Consider the following 22,884-nt stretch of genomic DNA (forward strand, 5'->3'; position numbering starts at 1 on the left):
GCAGGGGGGAGAGGACATTCTGGGGAGAGGTAGAGGCTACTGAGGGCGATGGGTGGGCTTGACCAAGGCTGGAGAGGAGTCCCTCCCTGGACACACTTACCTGGTGTCACTTTGAGGAACTGGTTCACCTCCTGGGGCTCTGCTTTGATCACTGGCAGTTGAGTCATTTCTCCTGGGGCCTGAAAAACAGGCCCAGCTCTATGAGCCACCCCTGGGGCTGTCCCCAACACGCCAGCCACCCCACCTCCCTCCCTGAGGTTGGTGGTCTCCCTCACATTGGGAGGCTGGGCTTAGGGTTCTGGGGAAGGCTCACAGGGAGCAAAGGCAAGTTCTGGAACTTGGAAAAGCCAAGTCACACCTGAGAGAAGAGAATGGTGGTCGAGTAGCATAGTTTAGGCCTTCAGCTCTGAGAAGGAGGGTTTCCTGTGGCCTCCAAGGTGCTGAGGAGGCGCTGGGCCAGTCTTGGAGATGGTCACAAAAGAGCCTCCACATTGGAACCCACCCTTGATCGTCAGGTCATTGGGGAGCTAGAATGGAGCTGACCTTCTAGACTTTGGCCACGTAATTCTGATCAACTGAGCTGAGTAGTCCACAGGGGCAGGGGCAGCTGAGTAGTCCTCAGGGGCAGGGGCAGCCACTCCCTGACTCTGGGGATTTTATTTTATTATTTTATTTTATTTTTTTCCAAAGATTTATTTACTTATGCATACCAGAGCTGGGGTACAGGCCAGAGATATGGGGAGGGGGTGGGTGAGAGAATTCGCCAGAGACAGAATGGGGAGCAGAACAGGCAGACTGACTAAAATACACTGCTGAGGGGAGCATCGGGCGCGGCAGGAGAGGTCTGTGTACCATGTGGGTAGCTCCCTGGCTGGGGCTGGGGATTGAACTCGTGCTGCAGAGGCTGCGGATTGCTTAACCCCGTGCGCTACCAGGGAGGCCTGTCTCTGGGGATTTTAGATAATCCTGTTATGGGAGACTCTTAGAGCCAGACCCTTGTGCAGGTGGTTCCTGCTCGCATTCTGCAGAGAAGGAAACTGAGGGAGGAAGATTCAGGAAGATGAGGTGCTCAGATCATGAGCAAGAGCTGAGCTGGGGCCTAGGCAGGGCCTCTCCGGGGGCCAGAGGTCTGGGTCTGACATTTCCAGAAGGGCTTTTCCACTTCAATTTTTGGCCTGGAGCTAAATGTGATTGTCTATATATTCACGGGGAGGGGGTGCTGGATGAGAATGTGGGCTAAAAATATTAATCTCATGAATGTAAACAGTGAACCTCTAGCACAGTTTTTGTCTTTTCATTGCGATCATTCTTCCTTTTTAAAAATCCTGATGTTTCAAGAAAAGCAAGCGGCCTGGGCTGCCCATCTCTAAGACCTTGGACAGCAGGGCCCCTGACCCCCAACCCTGTCTGGGACCCTGTAAGTTTTCTTCCACACACTGTGAGGACCCCAGTTTACGCCAAGGGTCTTCTGGGATGGTGAAGGGGCAGGCAGCCCAAGGGGAGGCAGAGGCCTGGTCTGGAGTCCTGACCCTCAGTACGGAGGGCCACGCTGCTGCCTGTTCACAGGACCCCAGGGTGCTTTGGAAACCGCTTGCCATAGAGACCCACCATCCCTCTTCCCCCCTCAGCCCCCACAAGCAGCCCTCAGGCTCACCTGGTGGGGAATGGGCAGCCTGGAGAGGGGGCTGAGGCCCAGCAGCGGGGTGGCCATGGCGGCAGCAGCGGCCATGGCTGAGGAGGCGGCCAGAGGGTCCACGGGCAGCTCCGGGATCTGCTCCTGCTTCACCATGACGGAGCACAGTTTGTGTCCCAGCACCCATGCTCCTTGTTCTACATCTGGGGGGAGGGGGGCAGGACCCAGGCTCAGGGGACTCCCAAAGCAGAGGGCTCAGCCCTTCTCCTCCCCCCTTGGAGCTGCTCTGGACTGGACTGAGGAGAGAGGCTAGGGTATATGAGGCAGGCAGGAAAGGGCAGGGGCAGGAGGGGGCACTTATGAGGTGGAAGGGCAGAGGAAGCTGGGGCCAGAAGAGGCGGGGGCATCTTCTTCACTTCGCTCTTTCCAGGGTGGACTTGGATAATAGACCTGGACCTCTCCTGACTGGCTGGGTGACCTTAGGCAAGTTGCTTAACCTCTCTGATCCTTAGTTTCTGCAACGTGAACGTGTCTGACAAGAATTATAACTTTGACAAATGGTAGTTATAGTTGCACATGATTGTTATTCAGTCACTTTGCAGAGCACTGCAAGGTGCTGGGGATCTAGTGAGGGTCACGAGTAGTCAAGAGTAGCTGGAATGAGAAGAGAAGGGGAAGGTGGGGTCAGAGAGGCCAGCAGCGCAGGATGGCCAGGCCTTGGAAGCTGGGCTTAGCTGTGGCTTGGTAATGGGTAATGGGGAGGTGCTGGGGAGTTTCAAGCATGCTCAAATCTGTAATGTTAAAAAAGGTCACTCTGTGGCAAGCCAGATGGAGACAGGGTGGCCTTCAGAAGGCTTTGAAATCGTCCAGCGAGAAGACAAGGCCTGAACCAAGGCAGCCACTGCAGGGGAGGAGCTCAAGGGGACTATGGACTTTGGGGGCCCCGGGCTGTGGGTGGGGTGAGGGATTAGCAGCAGCTTGATTCCACCTTGGAGGCTGGCCACACCCTGCTGGGAGTCTGTGTGCCCTAGCTCTGGGCCACAGGCCGCCCCAGGGTTCTAGGAACACCCACAATCTTCCCAAATTACAGGGCCAGCCCATGGGCCTCCGGGAAGCTGCCCCCTGCAAAGGGCCCACAGGCAAATTGCCCTAAAAATAGACTGGGGGTGGCTGAAGAGCTTTTGGGCTGACCCAGGGGGGGGTGGATGGGAGAACCTGCCTTGGTAGGGAGGCCACCCCACACCCTGCCCTTCCCAGGGCTGGGGCAGAGACCTCAGTAGCCACAAGCCCTGGAGCCACTTAAAACCTCACAAGATGTCCCTGTCCTCACAGAGGTGGGTCAGGGAGGGGGCACAAAGGCCTGTGTGTGTGTGGGGGGGGGTGTGAGGAAGCCTTGAACAGCCTAAACCTATGAATTCATTAATCCCTCCCAACAATCCTATGGGGCAGGTGCTACCACTCCCCAGACAGCAGTGCCCCTCTCTGCCTCCTCACTAATTATTCTCATGAATATATGAGAATTTGAAGAGACTCACTCAAGACCATTGTCTTCTGAAGGGAAAGGGAATAAGAACCCTGTTCATTGTTCTAGCCACCGCAGAACTATTAGAACTTTAATATGCACAATGAAAATAGTCACGAATTACTGGTATACATTATATGCTGGGCACATTATGTGCTGATGGCACATTATGTGCTGGTATACATTATGTGCTGATGACTTTATACACACACACACACACACAAACACACACAAATAGATATATATACACAAAATCCCGGCCAGATTTTTCTGGTACATATTATCTTCACTTTATAATTGAGGAAATAGAAACCCAGAGAGGTTAAGTAATTTGCTTAAGGTCACATAGCAGATGGTAGAAGCTCCAGGATGCACCCCAAGGCTGGCAAATGTGGTGCTGGCATGGTGTAAAGTTTAAAATTAGGGGGCTTGCTTGCTCTCAAGTCCCTGCTTTGTGTTTTACTGTGTATGTGACCTCAGCTTTCCTGAACTCTCACTTTCCTCATTGGTCAAAACGAGGATCAAAATGGTTCTTGCCCCACCAGTGAGTCATGAGAAATGAGATAATGAAATGGAGGCACTTTGTAAACTGGAGAGAGCTGCAGAAACGATTATTGTTATGCCCATTTGTAGATGAAGAAACTGAGGCTTATAAAAACCAAGAGATGTGTCCATGATCACCCAGCCAAGGGCTACCTATATTTGTGGAAATTAGGGCACAGCCTTGATTACCTGAGGAAGGGCTCAAAGGAAACTTCACATCTAAGAGATGGAGGATGGGGTGCAGAAGTCTCCCCCAGGTAATATCTCATAGAATATGAACATGTGAAAGGTTCTAGAGTCTTGGTGACTTGTCCACATTTATTATTTTAACCTCCCCCACCCCTGTTTCCTCTAAGTCAGTGATTCTCAATCTAACCAGTGTATCAGAGTCAGCTGGAAGGCTGGGCCCTCCCCAGCAGGTCTGGGCCTGAGAATCTGTATTTCTAACAAGTCCCCAGGTGATGCTGACTTTGCAAAATAAGTCAGCAAAAAATCCCTTTTGAGAAGTACCCACATGGGTTTGATTTGAGGGAGAACAAAATGGCAGGGGTAGTTTGCCCTGACAGGTGTTTGTGGAGGAGTCTTGACCTGCGGGACACCCCTCTGGCCCCTCAGAAGCTTCCTCCCCTCCTGGGCCTGGGCTGCCCCTTTCTTACCTTGAGCGGTCTCCTCCATTTTGATGGGCACCAGGGGGCTCTGAGGCGCCGAGTCCCCACTCAGAGAGTAGCTGTGCTCCGCCTGGATGCCTGGTGTGGGGGAGTCCAGTTCCATGTCCAGGAGAGGGCTCTTCTCATCCAGCACGGGGTCATCGAAGAAACTGCTGAATAGGTCGTTGGAGAAGTCCTCCATGTTCTCTGCGAAGTGGTCCAGGTGCTCAGGGAAGTGCTGGAGAGGAGCAGGGAGTCAGCTTGGCCGGGAGCAGGCTGCACATACTGCTGTGGTAGTGTCCCCAGTCCTGCAGGGCCGCACTGTCCTGAGGACCCCCACCCCCAGGCTCTTCCCACCCTCATTTCCACCTCCATCAGCAGCAGCCTCCCACTACTCACATCACCAGTACTATCATTCCTGCCACTGCTGTCACCTCCACTCTCAAGGTCATTGTCCTCAAGAGGGAGCTGTGGCTGGTGTGTAGAACTCCTGGACTAAAAGGCAGGACGCTGGACTCTAGTTGTGACTCTGTGACCTTGGTCAAACCACTTCAATTGCCTGAATCTGCTTCTCCGTCTACCCTACTGCCTACAGAGGAAGACTAAGTAAAAGCAACTGTTGATGCGGAGGGTTTGCATGCCGGAGGTAACGTTTGTTAGTTAACTTCTGTATTCTTTCTGCTGGGGTGCAGGGCGGTGGGATTATCAAGGCCTCCATTCCCCTCCATAGCACGGCCCCCATCTGGCCTCAGGCCTCCCTTATCCCCCTTTGCTAAGCCATTCCTTGCGCCAAGAGATTAGGCTCTGGTTCCAGGCTACTTGGGTTCGAATCCTGGCCTCAATCCTAGCTGTGACTCAGTGCTGTTCAAACCGTGGGTGGTGACTCATTAATGGGTTGTGAAATCAATTTAGTAGGTCACGACCAGAATTTAAGACAAAATAAAACAGACTAAAATAGAGTAGAAAATATCAGAGTGCACTGAACATAGTGAAGTTAAATATATGATGATATTTTTATCTCAGTCATGTGTATGTATGTACTTGGTAATGATGTAAAATATAATTCTTAGAAACAAAAAAGTCTGAAAAATAATGGTCTCTGGGATCTTGAGAAAGCTAATTAACCTCTGTATGTTTCATTTCCTCCTTGGTACCATTGGGGATGATAGTCATTCCTATTTGCTAGGATTGTGGTGAGAATTAAGCAAGCCAGTACATGTAACAGTCCTGGGTACATAGTAATTACCCAACGAACGGTACCTCTTATTAAAAAGTACCCAGTGGCTGGTACACAGTTGGCGATTATTTTTATCTCTCCAAAGGATTATAAACATGTAAGGAAATGCTACCGCTGTTCATTCATTGTTTACTGACTTGATGAATTTGCAGGGTGGGCGGGGGGTGTTGAAGGAGATATGGGGGGTGATTTGCTTCAGGTTCTGGGGTTCCAGGTGAGTGAGTAAGGACTGGTTACTAAGGGATTGGTTTAAGGATTAGGTTGTTGGCTCTTTCGGGCTTGGAATATTTGGAGCTTGACCCAGTCTAGGAGGGATGAGCAGAAAAGTCCCCTGAGAATAAGAACCAGAGCCCCACGAGCATCTGTCTCAGGAAACAGGGGGACAAACACAAGGTCTGCAGTCAGAAAACTTGCTTTCGAATCTTCCCTCCACTACTGGCTTTGTTACTTTGCTTCTCTGTGCTTCAGATTCCTCCTTCCTTAGGGGAGATAATAGTTCCTACCTTATAGTGTCATGAAGATCAGTGATTTGTTAGGTGCTTTCATGAGGATGAAATGAGCTAATACATAAAACATGTATACAGACGATATGTCTGTAAACACATACAACACTTAGAACAGTGCCTAGTATGTAATGAGTGCTCAATAATTATTAGCCTTTATTATGAAAACTGCAGCTCATGAAAGTTTAACTCTGCATTTGAGCTGAGATCAGAGCCAGTGGGGGAAGGTGGTTTGGCCTTTCCCTCAAAGAAAGCATGATCAGAGAATCCAGAGTAAAATGAGCTCAGAAATCCTGCTGACTTAGGTACTTCCCCCTCTTCCCAGTTGGCTAGAAATTACCATCACCATCCTACTTTTTTGTTGTGGTTTTGACCTTCCGAAGTGCTTTCATAGACATCATTTTATTTAATCCTCACAATTACCTAATGAGATAAAGAAGCTGCATAGCTGTATTTGAGAGGGACACCCAATGCAGAGGCCAGCTGGGAAGTCACAGCCCCTCACTGCCCAGTCCTTCCTCAGCTGCAGCAGACATTCCCCTGGGCTGGAACTGCCTGTTGGCCCAACTGTAAACTCCCTGAGGCAGGCTTTGTGTCTTGTTCATGTGCTGGATCACAGTAATGGTCCTTGATAACCACTGATGGAAGGACAGGGTTTGTACTCCAGAGGGCAGTGCCATGCACATGTCCATCAGAGACCTCAGCTGAATAGTCTTAAGAATAACTGTGATGGCTGATGAAGGCCGTTTAAGCTGTAACTCCAACACCCCCCCCCCCCCCCCCCCGCCAGTTACAGTTAGGGCTGGGATAGCTACATCCTCCAGAGAGCCCTGGCCAGTCCAGCTGGGGGTACTTAACCCCTGTTCTTTCTCTCAAAGTCTTTCCAAGCTTGGTGTGGGGCCCAGTGGGAGGGGGTTGTGAAGAGAGGGAAGGCAGTGAGTCAGCCCCTAAGGTATTTTCTCTAGCAGCTGTTCCTCAGGCGATAAGCCTTTGCCAAGGCCTTTTCCAGGGCCTGGGAGAGGAGAGACCCTTCCTCCAGGCTGGGCTGGGGTCCCTGAAGGTCTTGGCTCTATGCAGATGAGCCAGGTCCTTCTAAGAGACCTTATTTGTGGGGGGGAGGCCATAGGAACTTACTGAAGTTGCTCAGTGAGCCCCCTTTGGTGAGCAGCCCCCACCCCACCTGCGGGAAACTGCAGTTTAGTTCAGCAGGATGGAGCTTCCAGAGGGTGGGAGCCAAGTTGAAGCGGAGGGCAGCCAAGAAGCAGGCAGGGTGGGAGTGGAAGCCACTCAGAAAACCTGGTGCTCCTCCTTCGGAGCTTCCCAGTGTGCTGGGCGGACCCCTGGTGGCAAAGATGGGCATATTGCATCACCCCCAGTACCATCTCCCGCTGGCTCGCCAGAAGAAGCTATGCTAGAGAGCTTCGAAGCCCTCCTTCTACCTGGGGCCTGGTGGAAGGGCAGTTTGTAAAACCTAAGTTTCTATCATCAATTTAGAAGCAGAAGTAACTGTGGTGGGGGGCGGGTAATAAACAATGGGGGGGTCATGGGTCATCGTTCTGTGGGGACAGGACTCTATTGGGGGTGAGCTGTCCAAGGGGGTGCCTTTCCAGGCAACGGGGGTGGGAAGCCAGAGAGGGAAATATTATGATTTGTTTCCCTCCTCGTTAAAGACTTTTTCCTACAGTCATGCCAACATAAGCTCCTTCTCGGCTGCCACAAGCAGCCGGCGCCGGTTCCACTCTTTGGGAGGAGAGCTCCAGGGCTCTCCAGGCTGCAGCCCCACGCACCCCTCCCCTGCCCTCCCCTGCACCCCCTCGGGGAGCCGGGTCTCCAGCGCCGGCCCTTTAAATTTCGAGAAGGGCGGGGCTCCCGCCTGCCCTGCGCGGCCCGGGGGCGGGGAGCGCCGGCCCTTGGGACCGCCCCTTGCCGAAATGGGGCCCGCTCATTGGTGGGACCGTGGCGCTCCTGGCCAATGGGAGGAGGCTGCGAGGAGCCGGCTGGGCGGCGGGGAGAGCGCGGGAGCCGAGCGGCCCGGCGCGGAGGAGGGTCTCGGGGCTCGGCTGGGGCGCGGGCGCGGGGCGGGCGCGGGGCGGGCGCGGGGCGGGCGCGGGGCGGGCGCGGGGCGGGCGGCGGGGCCGGCTCCCGGCGTGGGGTCCCGCCTGCGCCGGGGCAGAGGTGGATTTGAACCCGTGGCGCTCCGCGGCGCTCGAGATCTCTTCGGCAGCGCCGTCCCGACCCCACCCCCGGAGCCGGAGACGTGGAGAGACGTCCTCGGACGCCCCCGGCTTGAAAGGGGGGGCACGCCCCGTACTGAAGTCCCTGTGCTCAGCTTTTCCTGCATCTTCGAATAATACCGCCGCTCAGCTTGGAGAGGGGATACTCTTGGGGTGGTTGTAGGGGCATCTCGAGCTCCTCCCGGATCCCCTGTCATGCCTCCATTGGGGTCCGTGCAGGGAGAAGGGAAGGCTCTGGGGGCGCAGCTGGCAGCTGAGGGGGTGTGTGAAGGTCTCCCCCGTCCCAGGGCAGCCTCAGTGGCCCCGTTCCTCAGCCCCTGGCCCACCCCTGGCTTCTGCCCCTCCCCGGCCCGGGCTGATTCAGTCTGTGCTTGGGGACACGAGGGCTGAGCTGTGGGCTGAGGAGCGGGGGGAATCCCCAGCCCGGACATTCCTTCCGAGAGACTGAGCTCTGAGGAGAGATGGGAGGAGAGTCTCACATTTCCCCCTTCTCCCACCATTCCCAGGCCTGGCCCACAGACACCCCCATGCACACATTGACCCATGCATTCCAGGACGGTTACTTGCCTCGTGGTCACTAGAAAATTGCCCCCATTTCAAACTGAAGGGCCACCAGTGTGAGTCAGTGCTGTGCTGTGTGTGTGTGTGTTTTTAGATCAAGAGACAGCAGGCTCAGGGGAGGAGAGGAGGGCTCCCTGGGAACCCAGAGGTCTTTAAGCATCACCATCCAGGCATTTAGGGGTCACCTTCCAGAGTTAGGCTGGAAGACAGTTCTGACTCAGATCAGGAGACCCCAGTTCAAGACCGGCTGTGCTCAGAGAAGGGGCAGGGGCAGGTGGTGTCTCCTCTCTAGGCTGTTTCCCACCCATGACAGTCTGTGTTCCTGTTGAGGCAGGGCTGGCAGGGACAGGGTGAAGTGAACCCCTGCCCAGAAAGTGGGCTCATTTCCTCTACCCCTACCCCGGTCTCTGGGGGACAGGAGCGGGTTGGAACCAGCCTCTTCCCGAGCCTTCCTGGCAGGGCATGGGACAAAGGGGAGCACACTGTTCCAACCTCCAACCTCACTCTCATCCCCCAGTCCCCACAGGCCCAGGGAAGGAGGCTGCTGTGGTTTCATATTTTCTCCCCTCCTGAACGATTCACCACAGAACCCAAGTCCAAATAAGCAGAAATGTGTGAGTGTGTACATGCTACACAGATGTGGGCTGTGGTTCCTTCTTACAGAGAGGCCCACCACCTCTCTGACACAAGGTCAGAGCCACTGCCATGGCCGTGTTCAGACCCCTCCAGAGGCAGCCTGGCACAGGTGCTATTGCACAGGCTCACTCATGGGTGCACACAGGCTGACGCTGGCAGGCACACGCCCAGCAAGGACATGCTCCTCAGATGTGATCAGACAGACGCACGTGCACACACAGTCACCCGGACCCGGTCACAGACGTCATGTACACGCTCACGTGAACATACACCATGTCTTGCAGGACCCACAGAGCTAAACACTGACTGCGCCAAGTCATGTGCCTGAGGTGACTGAGTCATGTGACCCCCCCCAAGTGAGGTGGTTGGGGGGGACCTCGGGAGTCTCAGACTGGCCTAGGACTGGGACAGTGAGGACTGGCGCTGAAGGAGGGGCAATGTGGGCATTGAATTTTTCTCTGTGTTCACATGTGTGATGGAGAAAGGGAGGGAGAGGAAAGAGTAGGGTGCGGGGTGGGCCCTGAGGAGAAGTGCATTTTGTGTAGCGTCCGGCCTGGCTAGTCTGGCCCTCCTATCCCCTTCCTGACACTGGCCAGGTCACAGGTCTCTCAGGAGTATGGAGAGCTGGCTGGTAGTTTTCTGGCCAGCTCCTGGCATCTTCTGACCAGGCGGCCCATGTGCTGTGGCCCAGCCCTGGGGCGGGTGCCAGGTACTGTCTGGGCAGGAGGAAGCAGTGGCAGTGAATGCCACCGCCCAGGGCTGGGATTAACTGTGACTGGCACCACTAAGGGCACAGCAGCCCACGTTCTGGCTGCCGGAGATGTTGGGCCATAGGCGGTAGCCAGAGGATCCCTGTGGGGCGGCTCGGGACACTAGAGACTAAGTGGCCACTAGAGAATAAAAGCATCCAGTCACATCCATTTATTCATCACTCTGGCATTTATCCAGTACTACTGAACCCATGGTGTGCCTGGCCCTGAGGGTACATGGATGAACAAGGCCCGATCCCTTGCTAGCAGTGTGACTATTTAGGAAGGTAGGTCCAAGGTTTGAACTCTGATCTGTATCTAGAGCATTCACCATCTTCCATCAAGTGGGATCTTCTAACACAGCTGTGACTATGTCACTCCCCTGCTCAATAACCATTGTTGGCTCCCTTCTGCCCTTAGGGTATTTTCTTAGTGCCTCAGTATAGCAGTGATCCACTATGTCTTTTCTGTGTCCATTTCTCACCTGTATCTCTAAATCTAGCATTGGTCCTAGCATACAGGAGGTGCCCAAATGTTTGCTGACTGACTGACTGACTGACTGACTGGGTGGGTGAATGCAGGCATGTGCCAGAGAGCAAATGGACTGAGGCCTTTTTGCTGCAGCTGATCCTCCAGGAATGACTGCCCTGAATTCCTCTCCGATGTCAGCTTGCTCCTGCTCCAGGCAGAGTTTCCATGCATTTGGACTCCATCCCTCAGCTCCTCCCTAGTGGGGGCTGGCTATGCCCATTCTCTAGGTTGTTCTTCCCGAAGGCCTTTTTGTTCTTAAGTCCCAGCCAGACCAGGTACCTGGGGAGCACTGCTCCCCAGTCAATGCTGGAAGAGTGGACCCCAAGCTACGGCCAGGCCCAAGAGTATAAACAGAGCCCAGTGGCCAATGGGCCGGGCTGCTCTCCTGGCCCCTGGCCAGCTGGAAGGCCCTTCTCGGTTGGAGCCTGCCACCCAACTCTGGCTGGGATTCCCTTGGCTTCTTCCCACTCAGCATTCGGCCTCTGGCTTCCTCAGCCATCCCGGCCTGTCTGAGTTGTCCTCAGGTTTTATTTTTGGAAGAAGTTGCATTCTCTCTCCTTATTTACTCCCTTCCTTCAGGGAAGGGGGTAGGACCCCTGGGCTCAGCCGGGGATCAGGCTGTGACTCCAGCCTCTGGGGTCTGGCCCTCTGGGGTGCCAAGGGAGGGGACCGCCAAAGACTCCTGATCCATCAGATTCTTCAAAGCCAACTGCCCGCTGCCCTCTTCCCCCACCCAGTGTGTGACTAATGCCTGCCCCTGCCCTTCTTGAAGAGTCCCACGATAGCCAAAAGCAATCACTACAATTTTAGAGCTGAAGGGAAGTCTGGTATCATTAGGTGTGCCCTCCCCCCTCATTTGCAGAGGTGGTGCAGTTCAGTAGCTAGATTAAGGGAGGCAGACAGACCCCATTCTGATCCTAGCTCTGCTACCTGCTGTGTAGCCTTGGACTAGTTACTTCCTAACCGCTGGGAGCATCTCAGCTAGAAAATAGAGTACTTGCATACTTCAATAAGATAATATTTGCAAAGTGCTTTACACAATGCAGGACATGTAGAAAGACCCTTCTTACATGTAGCTGTTATTTCAGGTGAGGAAAACGGTCAGGGAAGGGAGTGACTTGCCCAGGACCACACAGCTCAAGGACGCAGCCATTTCCAGAGTCTCTCCTCCCGTCCCTCTCTTCCAAGGAGAAGGGAGAGGGCTGGCTTTCGCCCAGAGGAGGAATCTCCTAGAGTTGGTCACGTGGGCAAACCCCGGGCTCCAGGTTGAGCCTGCCTCCTACCACCAGGATCTCCTGGAGGCCGGAGTTTCTTCTATCGCCCCAGGGACCTCTTTCTCACTCGGTGAGGGCCAGGAGTCCAGGGAGGTGATCCAAGCACACAGCCCCAAGGTGGCCCCCAGGCCAGTAGAACTCTGAAAGGAGGGGGAATGCTGGGTCCTGACATCACAGACCAGAGAAGCTGGAGCCACAGCGAGGAGGCCAGCTGGGGCCCTTCCAGCTCGTCCAGATGTCTCAGGAATGTGCTGAGCTGGGAACTACCTCGTTCCTTCCCTCACCACCCCCAACCCCTCATCCCCTCATCTGCTTGCTCAAGCTCTGCCTGTGCCCCACCCCCTCTACCCTTCCCCTGTCTTCTTTCTCTGGGAGGGCTTTGCAGCCACTGTCCCTCGAGCACCTTGCAGCGTCCAGTGCCCTCTTGGACCTCAGAAGGGCTGGCTGAAGACAGGAGCCCTGTCCTGCAGACCCCCACTGGCTGACCATGTGGGGTAAAGGGAGAGGGGAGCCTGAGCAAACTGGGAGGGGAATGTTCTGAGCAGATAGTACATGCCAGATCCCAAATGTGGAACTGATTTGCAGCCCTGGGAGAGAAAGGGGTGAAGGCTCTGGGGCGGCAGAGGGCAGGGCTGGGCCTCCTCTCTGGGAGAATGATGAAAAGGGCTCTGGGCATCTTGTCCTCGCTGATGGTTGGGAGGCCAAGGAGGTGAGGAGCCAGGCTGGGCTGGGCTTAGAAGGGCTCAGATTCTTCTAGGTCACTGGGGCCATCAGGCATGAGTGTTGCCTGGTAGCAGAGGGTCCTGAGTTGTAGAAGGGGGTAGGGGAACCCTGTTAGGGTTGCAGGGTTGTACCAGGAACTAGAACATGGTTCAGGCTGGAGCTCTCAACCCCAAAGGGGACAGTCTATTCCTCTGCAAGGGTGGAGTTCCCTAGGTCAGCCTGGCCCTGAGTGCTGGGGATGACAACCAGAAGGGAACTGGTACTCCTGGTCCAGTGAGAGTCACGCCAGGGCATGCAATGGAAGGCAGAGGAGGGAAGGGACCTGGGGTCAGCTGCTGTCTCAGGATGCCCTGGGTTTCCTGGGAGTGGGTGGGCGGGGGGCTCAGTCCTCTTTCCCTTGGAGAAGGTACCCTTGTTATCCAGACCAACTGAACTGACAATCCACCTAAAGGACACAAGAAGCTTCTACCACAAGACAGTTTAGAGGAGCTAGAGCTGCCACCTTGTCTAGCTGGGAACTATCAGTGGCTCCCTCTGGCCTGCTGAAAAAACTCCTGGCGCCTAAACATGGCATTCAAGGTCTGTCATAAAATAATCTTAACTTACCACTATCATCGGAGCCCCTCATTTTTCTCTCTCTCCAACCTAGTCGGATCACACTCCACTGCTACAGGGCTTTGCATGTACCATTCCCTGTGCCTGGAATGCCTTTGCCCTTGACCTCCTCATCCCAACCTTGTGGTCCTTTAAGGCCCAAATGCCACTTCCTCCAGGCAACATTCCTTGATCACCTACATTGCAGCATCCTTGCCCAACAGCACTAAATAGACTCTTAGGTCACTGGTTAATATCATGCCCTGAATTCTAATTATGCTCCAGGAGACCCATCTTTCTTTCTAAACTTCACCTTTCTGGAGGGCAGGTTCTAGGCTGGGTTTCATCCTTGCACTCTTGGCGGGGCCTAGCATGCCATATGCTGAGTGGTAATAATATTAATAATAGTAAGGGCTGACAGTTATGTGCCAGGCACTATTCTAGCTCCTTCCACTCTGTATCTCATTTAAGTTCTGGAAGATTAATACCACCATTTATGGTTGAGGAAAGGGAGGCACAGAGAAGTAAGGTAGTTTACCCGGGTTTATTCCATTAGTAAGGGGTTGAACTGGGATGTGAACCCAAGCTCCAACTGCAGTGCTCAAGCTGGTAAGGACACAAAACAACACTGGTTGTTGAAGGATGCATTTCCCACTGTCTGTCCAGCACCCAATAGCGGGCCAGATACAAGGTGTGGGCCCCTGATTCCATACTTGGCGTCCTCACCTGGGGCCCTGGTTTTGCTTCATCCCTCGTCATCCTTCTGATGCCCAGAAAGAGCCCTGAGAAAGGGCCTGGGGCCTTTTGACTTTACCCAAAAGAGGCTTCCCATTCCGCAAAGGTCAGAAAGATAAGAAAATAAAATCCCCATGATCAGGCTCAGCAGAGAGATGGACAAGGGAGAACATTCCTCCAAGGACCATCCAAGGCTAGGAACCTTCCTTCTGGCAATGTCAGGGCACATCGGAGTAAAAATAGCAGCAACCGCTGCTGTCTGCAGAGGGCTTCCTGTGTGCCATGCGCTGTTGTGGCTCTCTGCACAACTTATGGAGGGCCTGGATCCTCATAAGAACTCTATGTTCTGTGGTTATCCCTACTTTGTGGTTGAGGGAAATAAGCTCAGGGAGGTTAAGGCATTTGTCCAAGTTCACACAGATGACAAATGGTGAGAAGCAGGGTTTGCTCCCAAGTCTGAGCTGTGCTAAAAAGCTAACTTTAATGACCCCCCCCCACACACACACACTTCTGGAATGGCTAGGTTCCCAGGTGATTGTCAAGGTATCTGCCATCTGACCTGTGGACTCACGGTCTGGGCAGGTCTGGGAGGAGGCACCCGGACTCAGGACTTTCCTGTTTAGAATCTGCCCAGAGTGGAGTGGATCACGGTCTAGAGCCACCTCTTATACAAACTCATGTGGCTTTGAGAGACCAAGATATTCAGAGCTGGGTCTAAGTCTTCAGCTGGGTTGTGAGTACCCAGGTATCCATTTTCTTGTATGTCATAACTCATCTATAGTCTCTCATGTGCACAATATATTTCATAATAGAAGGCCCATCATGATAAAAGTGAAAGCTAGATATGGGGTTTGGGATAAGACTCACTCCTTGAATAAACGGATCAAATCTACTTTTAAAAAAACCTTAAGTTAGAAGTGTCCTTTCTTCCACAATCCACCTACTCACCTGTTCATTCACTTATCATCCCCTTTCCACTCCACTCTCCCTTCTACCCATCCACCTTCACATTCATCCATCCGCCATCTCTCCCCACGCCTTCCTTTGCTCCAGGAATTTCCCAAGCACTCGCTCCTTATAGCTATAACGAGGAAACAGATAAAAATAATGGACTAATTTTCTCTGCCCTCAAAGAACTCATGATCTTATTCAGCAATGAGGAAGCTAAAGCCTAGAAAGGGCAAGTGATTTGCCCAAGGTCATGCAGCAAATTAGGGAGCTCAGGTATGGGGAGGGGCGCACAACCCAGGCAGAAGGGGAGCAAAGGAGCAGAGCCTCAAGCCTGTCCACCTCCTAAGTAAACCCCTCAGTTGTCCTTTTAAACTTGTCTTCTGGCTCGTCACAAGGGTCTGAAGAGCCTAACACCCCTGCTGCTTTCATTTTTGTTGATCTTTTGGAAGGGGAAGAGGGGACAGCTGCTGCTGCCCAGCTGTTAGCTCCGACCACACATCCCAGCCCAGATGTGTCAGCTTCTCTGTGATGGGTGACATGGCTCCTGGGTCAAAAGCCAGGGGCCAAGTATGCCGCAGGGAGAACTCTGTCCTGGGAGAGTTGGGAGAGGCGGCACATTGAACCCGGGAGCAGGGAGGCCCCTTCTTGTGCTAGTAGTCAAAGTTGGACTCATTCATGATAGTGTGTCCGGGCCATGGGATCAGGATCTTTGACACTCCAAGGAAGTCGATATCTTTGGACATATTTTCACCGATGATCAGAGTTCTGTGTGGTATCTCGCCCCTCCCGACTTCTGAACCGGACACTTTCGTTCTTACCAGTTCTGGTCAAAGGTCCTGCCACTTACTCTGGCCTCTCCTAGTCTGGTAAAGGGGTTTACACAGTGTTCTAGCCGGAGCAGTGCTCATGGTCTTGACTTAACTCCACCCAAATCTTCCTCCTCCATCCTGCCCCCTGGAGCGCTGAGACTTCCAGAAGAACAACTTGTTCTTTAGCATCTGGAGCTAGTTTCTTGAGAGAGGTTCAGGGGCAAGCCAGGTCCCAGAGAAGGATGCTCACAGGAGGCATATGATAAAGAGAGAGGAAGAGACAAGGGGGGTGTCTTCATCCCCCGTCTCCTGGCACAGTGGCCAGGCCAGGTCAGACTAAACAGACCTCCCTGGGGAATTTTGGGAGCAACAGAAAGCAAAGATCTGAGTTCCCAGGCAGGCTTGGGGGGGAGGGGGTGAGTTTGAGGAGAAGGCACAGGCTGGGATAGTGGCTTCTCCTGTCCCAGCTCAGGCAACCTGCTGGCTGTGCCCCACAGGGCCCTAAGGACTGACTGAGTGAGGATGAAGGCAGTGCTCCCTAATATTAAGACCCCAAACTTTCTTTGTCTAGAAGGCAATGTTCAAACCAGAGTCAGAGTTGGGGAGATGATAGTTCTCTCCCCTTCTTGCAGACTCTGGAGGCCCCCAGCTGCAATGTCCCAGGCTTAAAATATATTCCCTCCTCTCTGCGTCTGAGTTCTGAGTACTGGCCTCAGAGGACAGTGATGCCTTTACTGCTCAGCAGAAGGCACACAGCCCCAGCTCCCCACTGAACGCTTTCCAGTAACTCCTTTATCAATAGGGGAGGGAACAGTCACCTTCTCTGAGAACCTGTGATCTCTAGCTTGGCTGGAAATGACCCTCCTCTGGCTTCCAGCACGCACCACTCCATCATGGCACCCACATGTGGCTAATATTCTTTCCCTTTCTGTCTCTCTTATTCAGATGAGGGTGGCTGGAGGACCAGGAGTTGTTCTTCATCAGGTGCTTCTTCAGTGCCCAGTTGTTAAAGGATCAGATGTGGGCATTAAAAAAAAACAAGGACCATGTAAACCCCTATATGGTCTGAGGAAGTTAGAAAGACCTCATAGAATATTGGGGCACAGGCAGCATTTGTAGGATCCAGTATCCCTATCACGCCCAAGGTCAGGATTCTGAGAAAGTAGGGGCAATTCTGGAATTATCCATCCACTTCTTAAATACTCAGCCCTGTCTTTTTAAAACATTCTTCCCTTCCCGTACAGGGATTGGCCCAGTCTAAAGTAATGTTCTCTACAAATATAGTAAATCCTTGAGGTGGAACAAAATCCACTACAGTGTGACCCAACCTTAACTTTTGTCCTATTCCTGGGATCTATGTCAAACAAAGATGGACGAAACTTATCATTGTGTGCTTGGTGAGGAAGTGACTGTCTTGGGTTCCTTTAGAACTTCTCAGTTTGGTCTCCCATGTGCAATAAGATGTCACAATTTTTCTTTTCTTTTCTTTTTTTTTTGTTTTGTTTCTGGTGATTGCATAGACCAACTGAAAATTATGACTAAACCTCCAATATCATAAGTGCTGGGCCTCCCTGGTGGTGGAGGGGTTAAAGAGAGCACTGTGAAGCTCTCACCAATATCGTAACTGCACATTTTACGTGATTAAAACGTTTAGACTCAGTTGGTTGCATTCTGGTGGAGCTTTACTACAATGAGCACTTATTTTGTGCCGTGTTACTTTGCTACACTTATGACAATGCACAAAACTGACATGGTCTCTGCTTTTGTGGAACTTGCTCTCTCAAGGAGGAAATGAACCATAAGCTAATAAAATAACTGCAAACTTGGATAAGGGCTATGAAGAAGTCAAAGGACTGAAACAGAAAATAACAGGGTGGGGGGGGTGTCCCACTTCAGGTGGTCAGGTAGGCTCCTCTAAAGAGGTGACATTTGAATCAGGAAGGATGAGATGAAGAAAAGTGGAGGAAAAGCATTCTAGATGGCAGAGATAGTATGTGCAAAGGCCCTGGGGCATGGCTGGCAAAGATTTAGGTTTAAGCTGCATGAGTATAGATTCAGGAGTCCCAGACTAATCAGAAAAGAAAACTAGGGAAGAAGGAGGCCTAGAGTCAATGCTGAAGGGTAAGGCCTAAGCCACAAATTCAGGTCTGCTGAAGGTCAGCCAGTTGCAGGCTGTTCTAGACCAGGAGCTGCATGGGTCTGTGCCATAGGATGGGGATGGCTCAAAGCAATGACAACTCAGTGGAAACCATGGAGAGCCTTCCTGATTCTCAGAAACAGTGCAGCCTGCAGGACCCTTAAAGAACATGGACCTGGGCCCCCTCCCACTCATTCAACAATGTTTGGGTTTGAAACCTAGTATTTGCCAAGCACTATGTTAGGCACTGGAGATAGAGCCTGGACAAGACAGATAAGGCTTTGTGTCCCAGTGAGGGAACAAAAATAAAATAGAAGTTGCTGCCGCAAGCAAACAAAGGTTTTGGATGAGGACTAGAATTCAGGGGGGGTCTCCCTTCCTGAATAGGATTCCTGAGACTTGGGTTCCTCCATTAGTTTTTCTCCATTAGTTCTTCTCTGGTGAATTTTATTCGGAGACTAGAACACTTTGGTCTTGGGTTCTCTTTCTAATTGGTAAGAATTTAAAGAGAAACATACACACACCTCCTGTTTTAAGGGCTGTTAAAGGCCCACACACAGACACAGGAACACCCAAACACACAGACTTCTCTAATCTCCCTAAATCCCCTCAAGGCTGGGGTAGTGGTGGTTCTCTGTTACCCCAGTTAACTCATGAGAAGCTAGGCTGGGGACCTGGGGAGCAGTGATCAGGCTGAACCCTGCACCCCTCTGTCCCTGGGCTGGTCCCTGGGTCCGGTTGTGCCCATACCTGGCCTCCCCAGCTGCTGGGAGGTGATTGAGTGTGCTGGGCAAACATCCTTGCAGCTTCCTGCTGCTCCCCTCTGAGCCAACAAAACTCCTCTTCCTTCTCTCCCTCCTCCCTACACCCTCCCAGCTGGGGCTTCTCTGGGATCCAAAGCCATTTCCCTCCAGAGAAACCAGAGTCATCCCTTCCCCTGAGCCCGAAGAAGGAGGCAGGAGGGCTGCAGGCATGTGTCTCTGTCTGGAGACAGCCTGTTCTCCCTCTGGCAGCAGACCTCATACCTGCCCAGGGGCTGGAGGATCAAGAGTTCAAGGGAAGAGAGCCTAAGGACACATTAGGAACTGCAGGAGAGTGGGGAGAGGAAGAGGGGAGAAACGCCCAGACCTGGCAGGAAGGGCAGCCTGACGGTTCTAAAAACAAGGCCCCACTTACCTCTCCCAGGCACACCTGACTGCATTGCGTGTTCATTCTCCTGTGTCTGTCTGAGCAAATGTACCCTCTTCCATGGTTATATTCAGGGTGAGCGTGCTTTTTGCTTTTTGCACCGAGTAACAGAGCACACACATTTTCCATGGACAGTTTGGTCTTTATCTGGATTTTTAAGGCAGACTGTGACTATGTTGCTGTGCAACTTCCAGACTCAGAAACACACAGACTCTATCCCTTTCCAACCTTAGCCCTGGAAACACTTTCCTATGCTCATGCAGAATGAAGAGAGAGTTGGGGGTGGGGTTGGTATGGCATCTACTTGGAAGGGACCTTAGACATCTGAACAGAGGCCTTAGAGAAGAGAAGTGACTTGCTCAAGGTCGCACAGCTACTCCTCAGAGTATTCCTCCCTAGCACCCCATCTAGCAGAAGGCTACCTGTGAAATCCTACCTGTCATGCACGGTGCTGGTATTAATCTATACATTCATTTTCTCTAACTAAATCCCTACAATCACACCAGGGGAAGGTTCTACATCTCTGTTTTTCAGATGAGGAAACCAAGGTCCAGAGGAAGAAAAGTCACTGGCTGGTGGCAGAAGCACAGCTAAGAATGAAATTTCCTGATTCCCAGCCCAGAAGTTCTCTCTCTTTCCCCTTAGAAACCTCTGCCTTGCTGGCCCTGGCTTAGGCTCCAGGTCAGGAGGCTTCCCCACAGGGCTTTCCCTCCTGACTCCCAGTGCTGGATACCACTGTCTGATTGAGCCTCCTTTCCTGCCCTGGATGCTGGCCCAGATGAGCAGCTGGGGCTGCAAGGCTGAATGGAGCAGCAGGAAGAGGCTGTAGGCGGCAGAGTTCATTCAGAAGAAAGCCCAACACAGAGCTGCAGAGCAAAGCTTACTGCCCCCCTTGGCTGAAAGAGTACAGCTCCATCAACACCGTCTCCTACCCGACCGGTATCCGTTACCAGTTACGGGAAGAGTGGATAAAACCCCAGATCCTTGCCTGCAACTTTAGACCATCCTTAGAAAGACTTGAGCCAGCTTTTTCTCCGAAGAAACAGGCCCAGGGAGGAGAGCCAGTGGTGTGGGACAGACTCGCAGAGGGAGGCAGGACTAGAACCCAGGTTTTTCTATGACCAGTGCAAGCCCTTGATCCTCCTCCGCCTGCCTGCGTGCTGAAGTGTGCTCTTCCCCACCAGGGACTGGGGCTGGGACGGGCCCTTTCGCTGGGAGTGACCTGGATCTGCTGCCTAATGGAGACTTCACACCCCATGCCTCCCTGGCTCAGGTTCCTGTCCTCTGATTTGTTTCCCTGACATCAACGGTGGCCTGGGACAGTTTAGGTAGAAGTTCAGGATGCCCAATTTTTTAAGTCCCTGCATACTTGGCTCTTGAGCTGCCAAGTTTATATTAGTCCCAGGAGGCAGAGACCAGCAGGTAGAGGTAGAGTCCCCTGAGATGATCAGTGTGTGTGTGTGTGTGTGTGTGTGTGTGTGAGAGAGAGAGAGAGAGACAGTGAGTCTGGTGGTTCATTGCATGGGGTGTGTGTATGTGTGTGGGGGTGCCTATTAGATTTGTCCACATTTTAACTGGGCAGTCCCTTCTGAACCCAGATATTTTCTCCCTTACTGAGACCATGCCCCTCCCCCAGGCAGAGCTGTAGGGTTGAGCCTGAGAGAGGAAGGGAGAGAGAGAGGGAAGCCACGTTTCCTTAGGGAGGGAGGGGAAGAGAGAGGAAGAGTAGAAGGACAAGCCCAGAGACAGACACAGGGAGAGAGACAGAGAAAGTCAGGGAGACACGAGGGACAAAGCAATAGCTCTGGAGACACAGAGGTGGGGAGAAAGTCCTCCCTCCCTCCTCTCCAGTCCTACCCTGTGCTGCCCTGACCCCTGACCTGATGAGCATCAGGTCAGCTGGGGGGATGTCAGGCCCGACTCCCCGGGAGGCCACTGTGACACCTCAAAATGTCTGGGTTTGGCTCTGGCTACCTAGGGGTGTCAGGTCCCTAGTCCTCAGAAAGTGTCTGTGCGGCAGCCTCCCCAGTGGAGCACCAGCGGCTGAGGAGCCTAGGCCCTAAAGGGGGCTCAAGAAAGGGCGCAGACACTTTGCCCCCAATGCAGCAGGGGAACCCTGGGGTATTTGAAGAAAACTAGAAGATTGGGGGCGGGGGGTGGGGTGTCAGGATTGGTGTCTCCGGAGCTCGCATACCCAAGGATCACACAGCCCCGACCCTCAAAACCCCCCTCCCCTGGAAAGCCGAGGTCCAGGTATACACAGATGGAACCCCCAGAGGGGCGCACGCTGGCGCTAGCTCCGGGGATCGAGGCTCGCTCCAGATCTAGGGAGGTGTCGAGGGATCTAGTCACCAAATCTCAGAGCTCTTAAAAGCACGTGTTCCTCCAGGGAACCCTACACCAGAACCCCCTCCCCAGCTTGGACCGGGCGATGTGCAGTCGGGTCCTGCCGGGAGGACCGCGAGAGCAGGGGCGCGGCAAAGAGGGGCGCGGAATGGTGGAAGGGGTCGTAGACCCTTGATCTTACCGCGTTGTTGAGGAAATCCGACTCGTTCAGATCCCCCAAGTCCAGGAAGCTGGATCCGGGGAACAGCCTGTCGGCTGGGAAGGGCTCCAGGACGGCGTCCATCGCGGCGGGCTCGGGAGACCCCCTTCTGCTGGGCTCCCTCACTCCAGGGCGGCGGCGCGCCCTGCCCCGAGCTCCTGCCTGAGCGCTGGCAAACTGGGGGAGGCAGGTCCCGGGCGCAGCCCCGGTCGCAGGCGGCGCGGCCCCGGGTGCGGGGCGCGAGGGGCGCGCGGCCCTTAGGACAGCAGCGCAGAGCGGGCTGGGCTCAGGGCACCCGGGCACACAGCGGGCATCTAGCCGACTCCTCCTCCTGCTCCTCCGGGGACACAGCTGGCGTCCATGGGGAGCCCGGGAGCAGGGGTGCGGGCGTGAGGCGCCCCCCCCGACAGGGTGGGAGCCGGGGGCGGGGGAGCAGAGCGCTCCCCCGAGACTGGGTGACGGCCGGGCGCTCCGCGCTCTCTGCGTCTCCCTCTGCACAGCTTCTGTCACTTTCCTCTCTGTGAAACCGGGAACCCCTGCCTGGTCAGCCCAGCTGGCCGAGGCGCCACGCCCCCACATCAATATTCACAATAATTTCATATTAATGAGAAGAGGGTGGGGCCCGATGAAGCCGCCCTCCTCTTTTAAAGAGACATCTGCAAGAGCCTCTTTCTTGCCTGTCTGTTTCCTGAAAGCTCAAGCCAGGGGCTGGACGCACGAGCCTCCTGCAGCCAAAGTCTCTGGAGGCGACCGTGCTCCTCTACGTCCATGAGGGAGCCTTAGACTCCTTGAGGGAGCCTTAGACTAGGGCCTGAGCCAAATTTAAGGCTGGGAAATTCCATCTCTCAGGCCCCTCAACATACCTCCTCTAAAAGCCCGGAGATTTTCACTTGCCTCCTCTGGAAGCTGGCCCTGGCCCCACAGGACATTGTGTGCTGATCTTCACTAGGGCATTACTGTGGCATTGTCGTTTGCTCGCGTGCCTTTGACCTCAACTGGACTCAGCTCCCTGTGGGCAAGAGTGGCATCCAGCTTTCCTATGCATGAAAGGGTCGGGTGTAAGAAGAGATGAAACAAGGACCCCCTCTTTTCATCAATCACCAATCCCCCCTAATGGTATGAACAGGCAGAA

At 53.6% G+C, this 22,884-nt stretch overlaps 1 protein-coding gene across 3 annotated transcripts in view; it reads right to left on the minus strand.

Moving 5' to 3' along the window:
- Positions 1 to 21,999, minus strand: part of CREB3L1 (cAMP responsive element binding protein 3 like 1) — a gene marked incomplete at its 3' end in the record, with an annotated part of 30,705 nt that extends 8,706 nt beyond the window's left edge. The window contains exons 1-4 of one of the 3 annotated variants that reach the window (XM_084244560.1): positions 21,735 to 21,999; positions 4,355 to 4,583; positions 1,655 to 1,830; positions 101 to 179 (exon numbers count right to left, since the gene is read on the minus strand). In XM_084244560.1, coding sequence (XP_084100686.1) covers positions 101 to 179; positions 1,655 to 1,830; positions 4,355 to 4,583; positions 21,735 to 21,836 — 586 coding nt within the window. In that variant the 5' untranslated portion in view covers positions 21,837 to 21,999. Of the gene's footprint in view, positions 1 to 100; positions 180 to 1,654; positions 1,837 to 4,354; positions 4,584 to 21,734 lie in introns of all 3 variants that reach the window. The other 2 variants (XM_084244559.1, XM_084244561.1) reach the window with 2 other exon arrangements.
- Between the last annotated feature and the right edge of the window lie 885 nt (positions 22,000 to 22,884).

Source organism: Talpa europaea (assembly GCF_964194135.1).
Source record: "Talpa europaea genome assembly, chromosome: 1".
In the NCBI taxonomy this organism is placed as follows: Eukaryota; Metazoa; Chordata; class Mammalia; order Eulipotyphla; family Talpidae; genus Talpa; species Talpa europaea.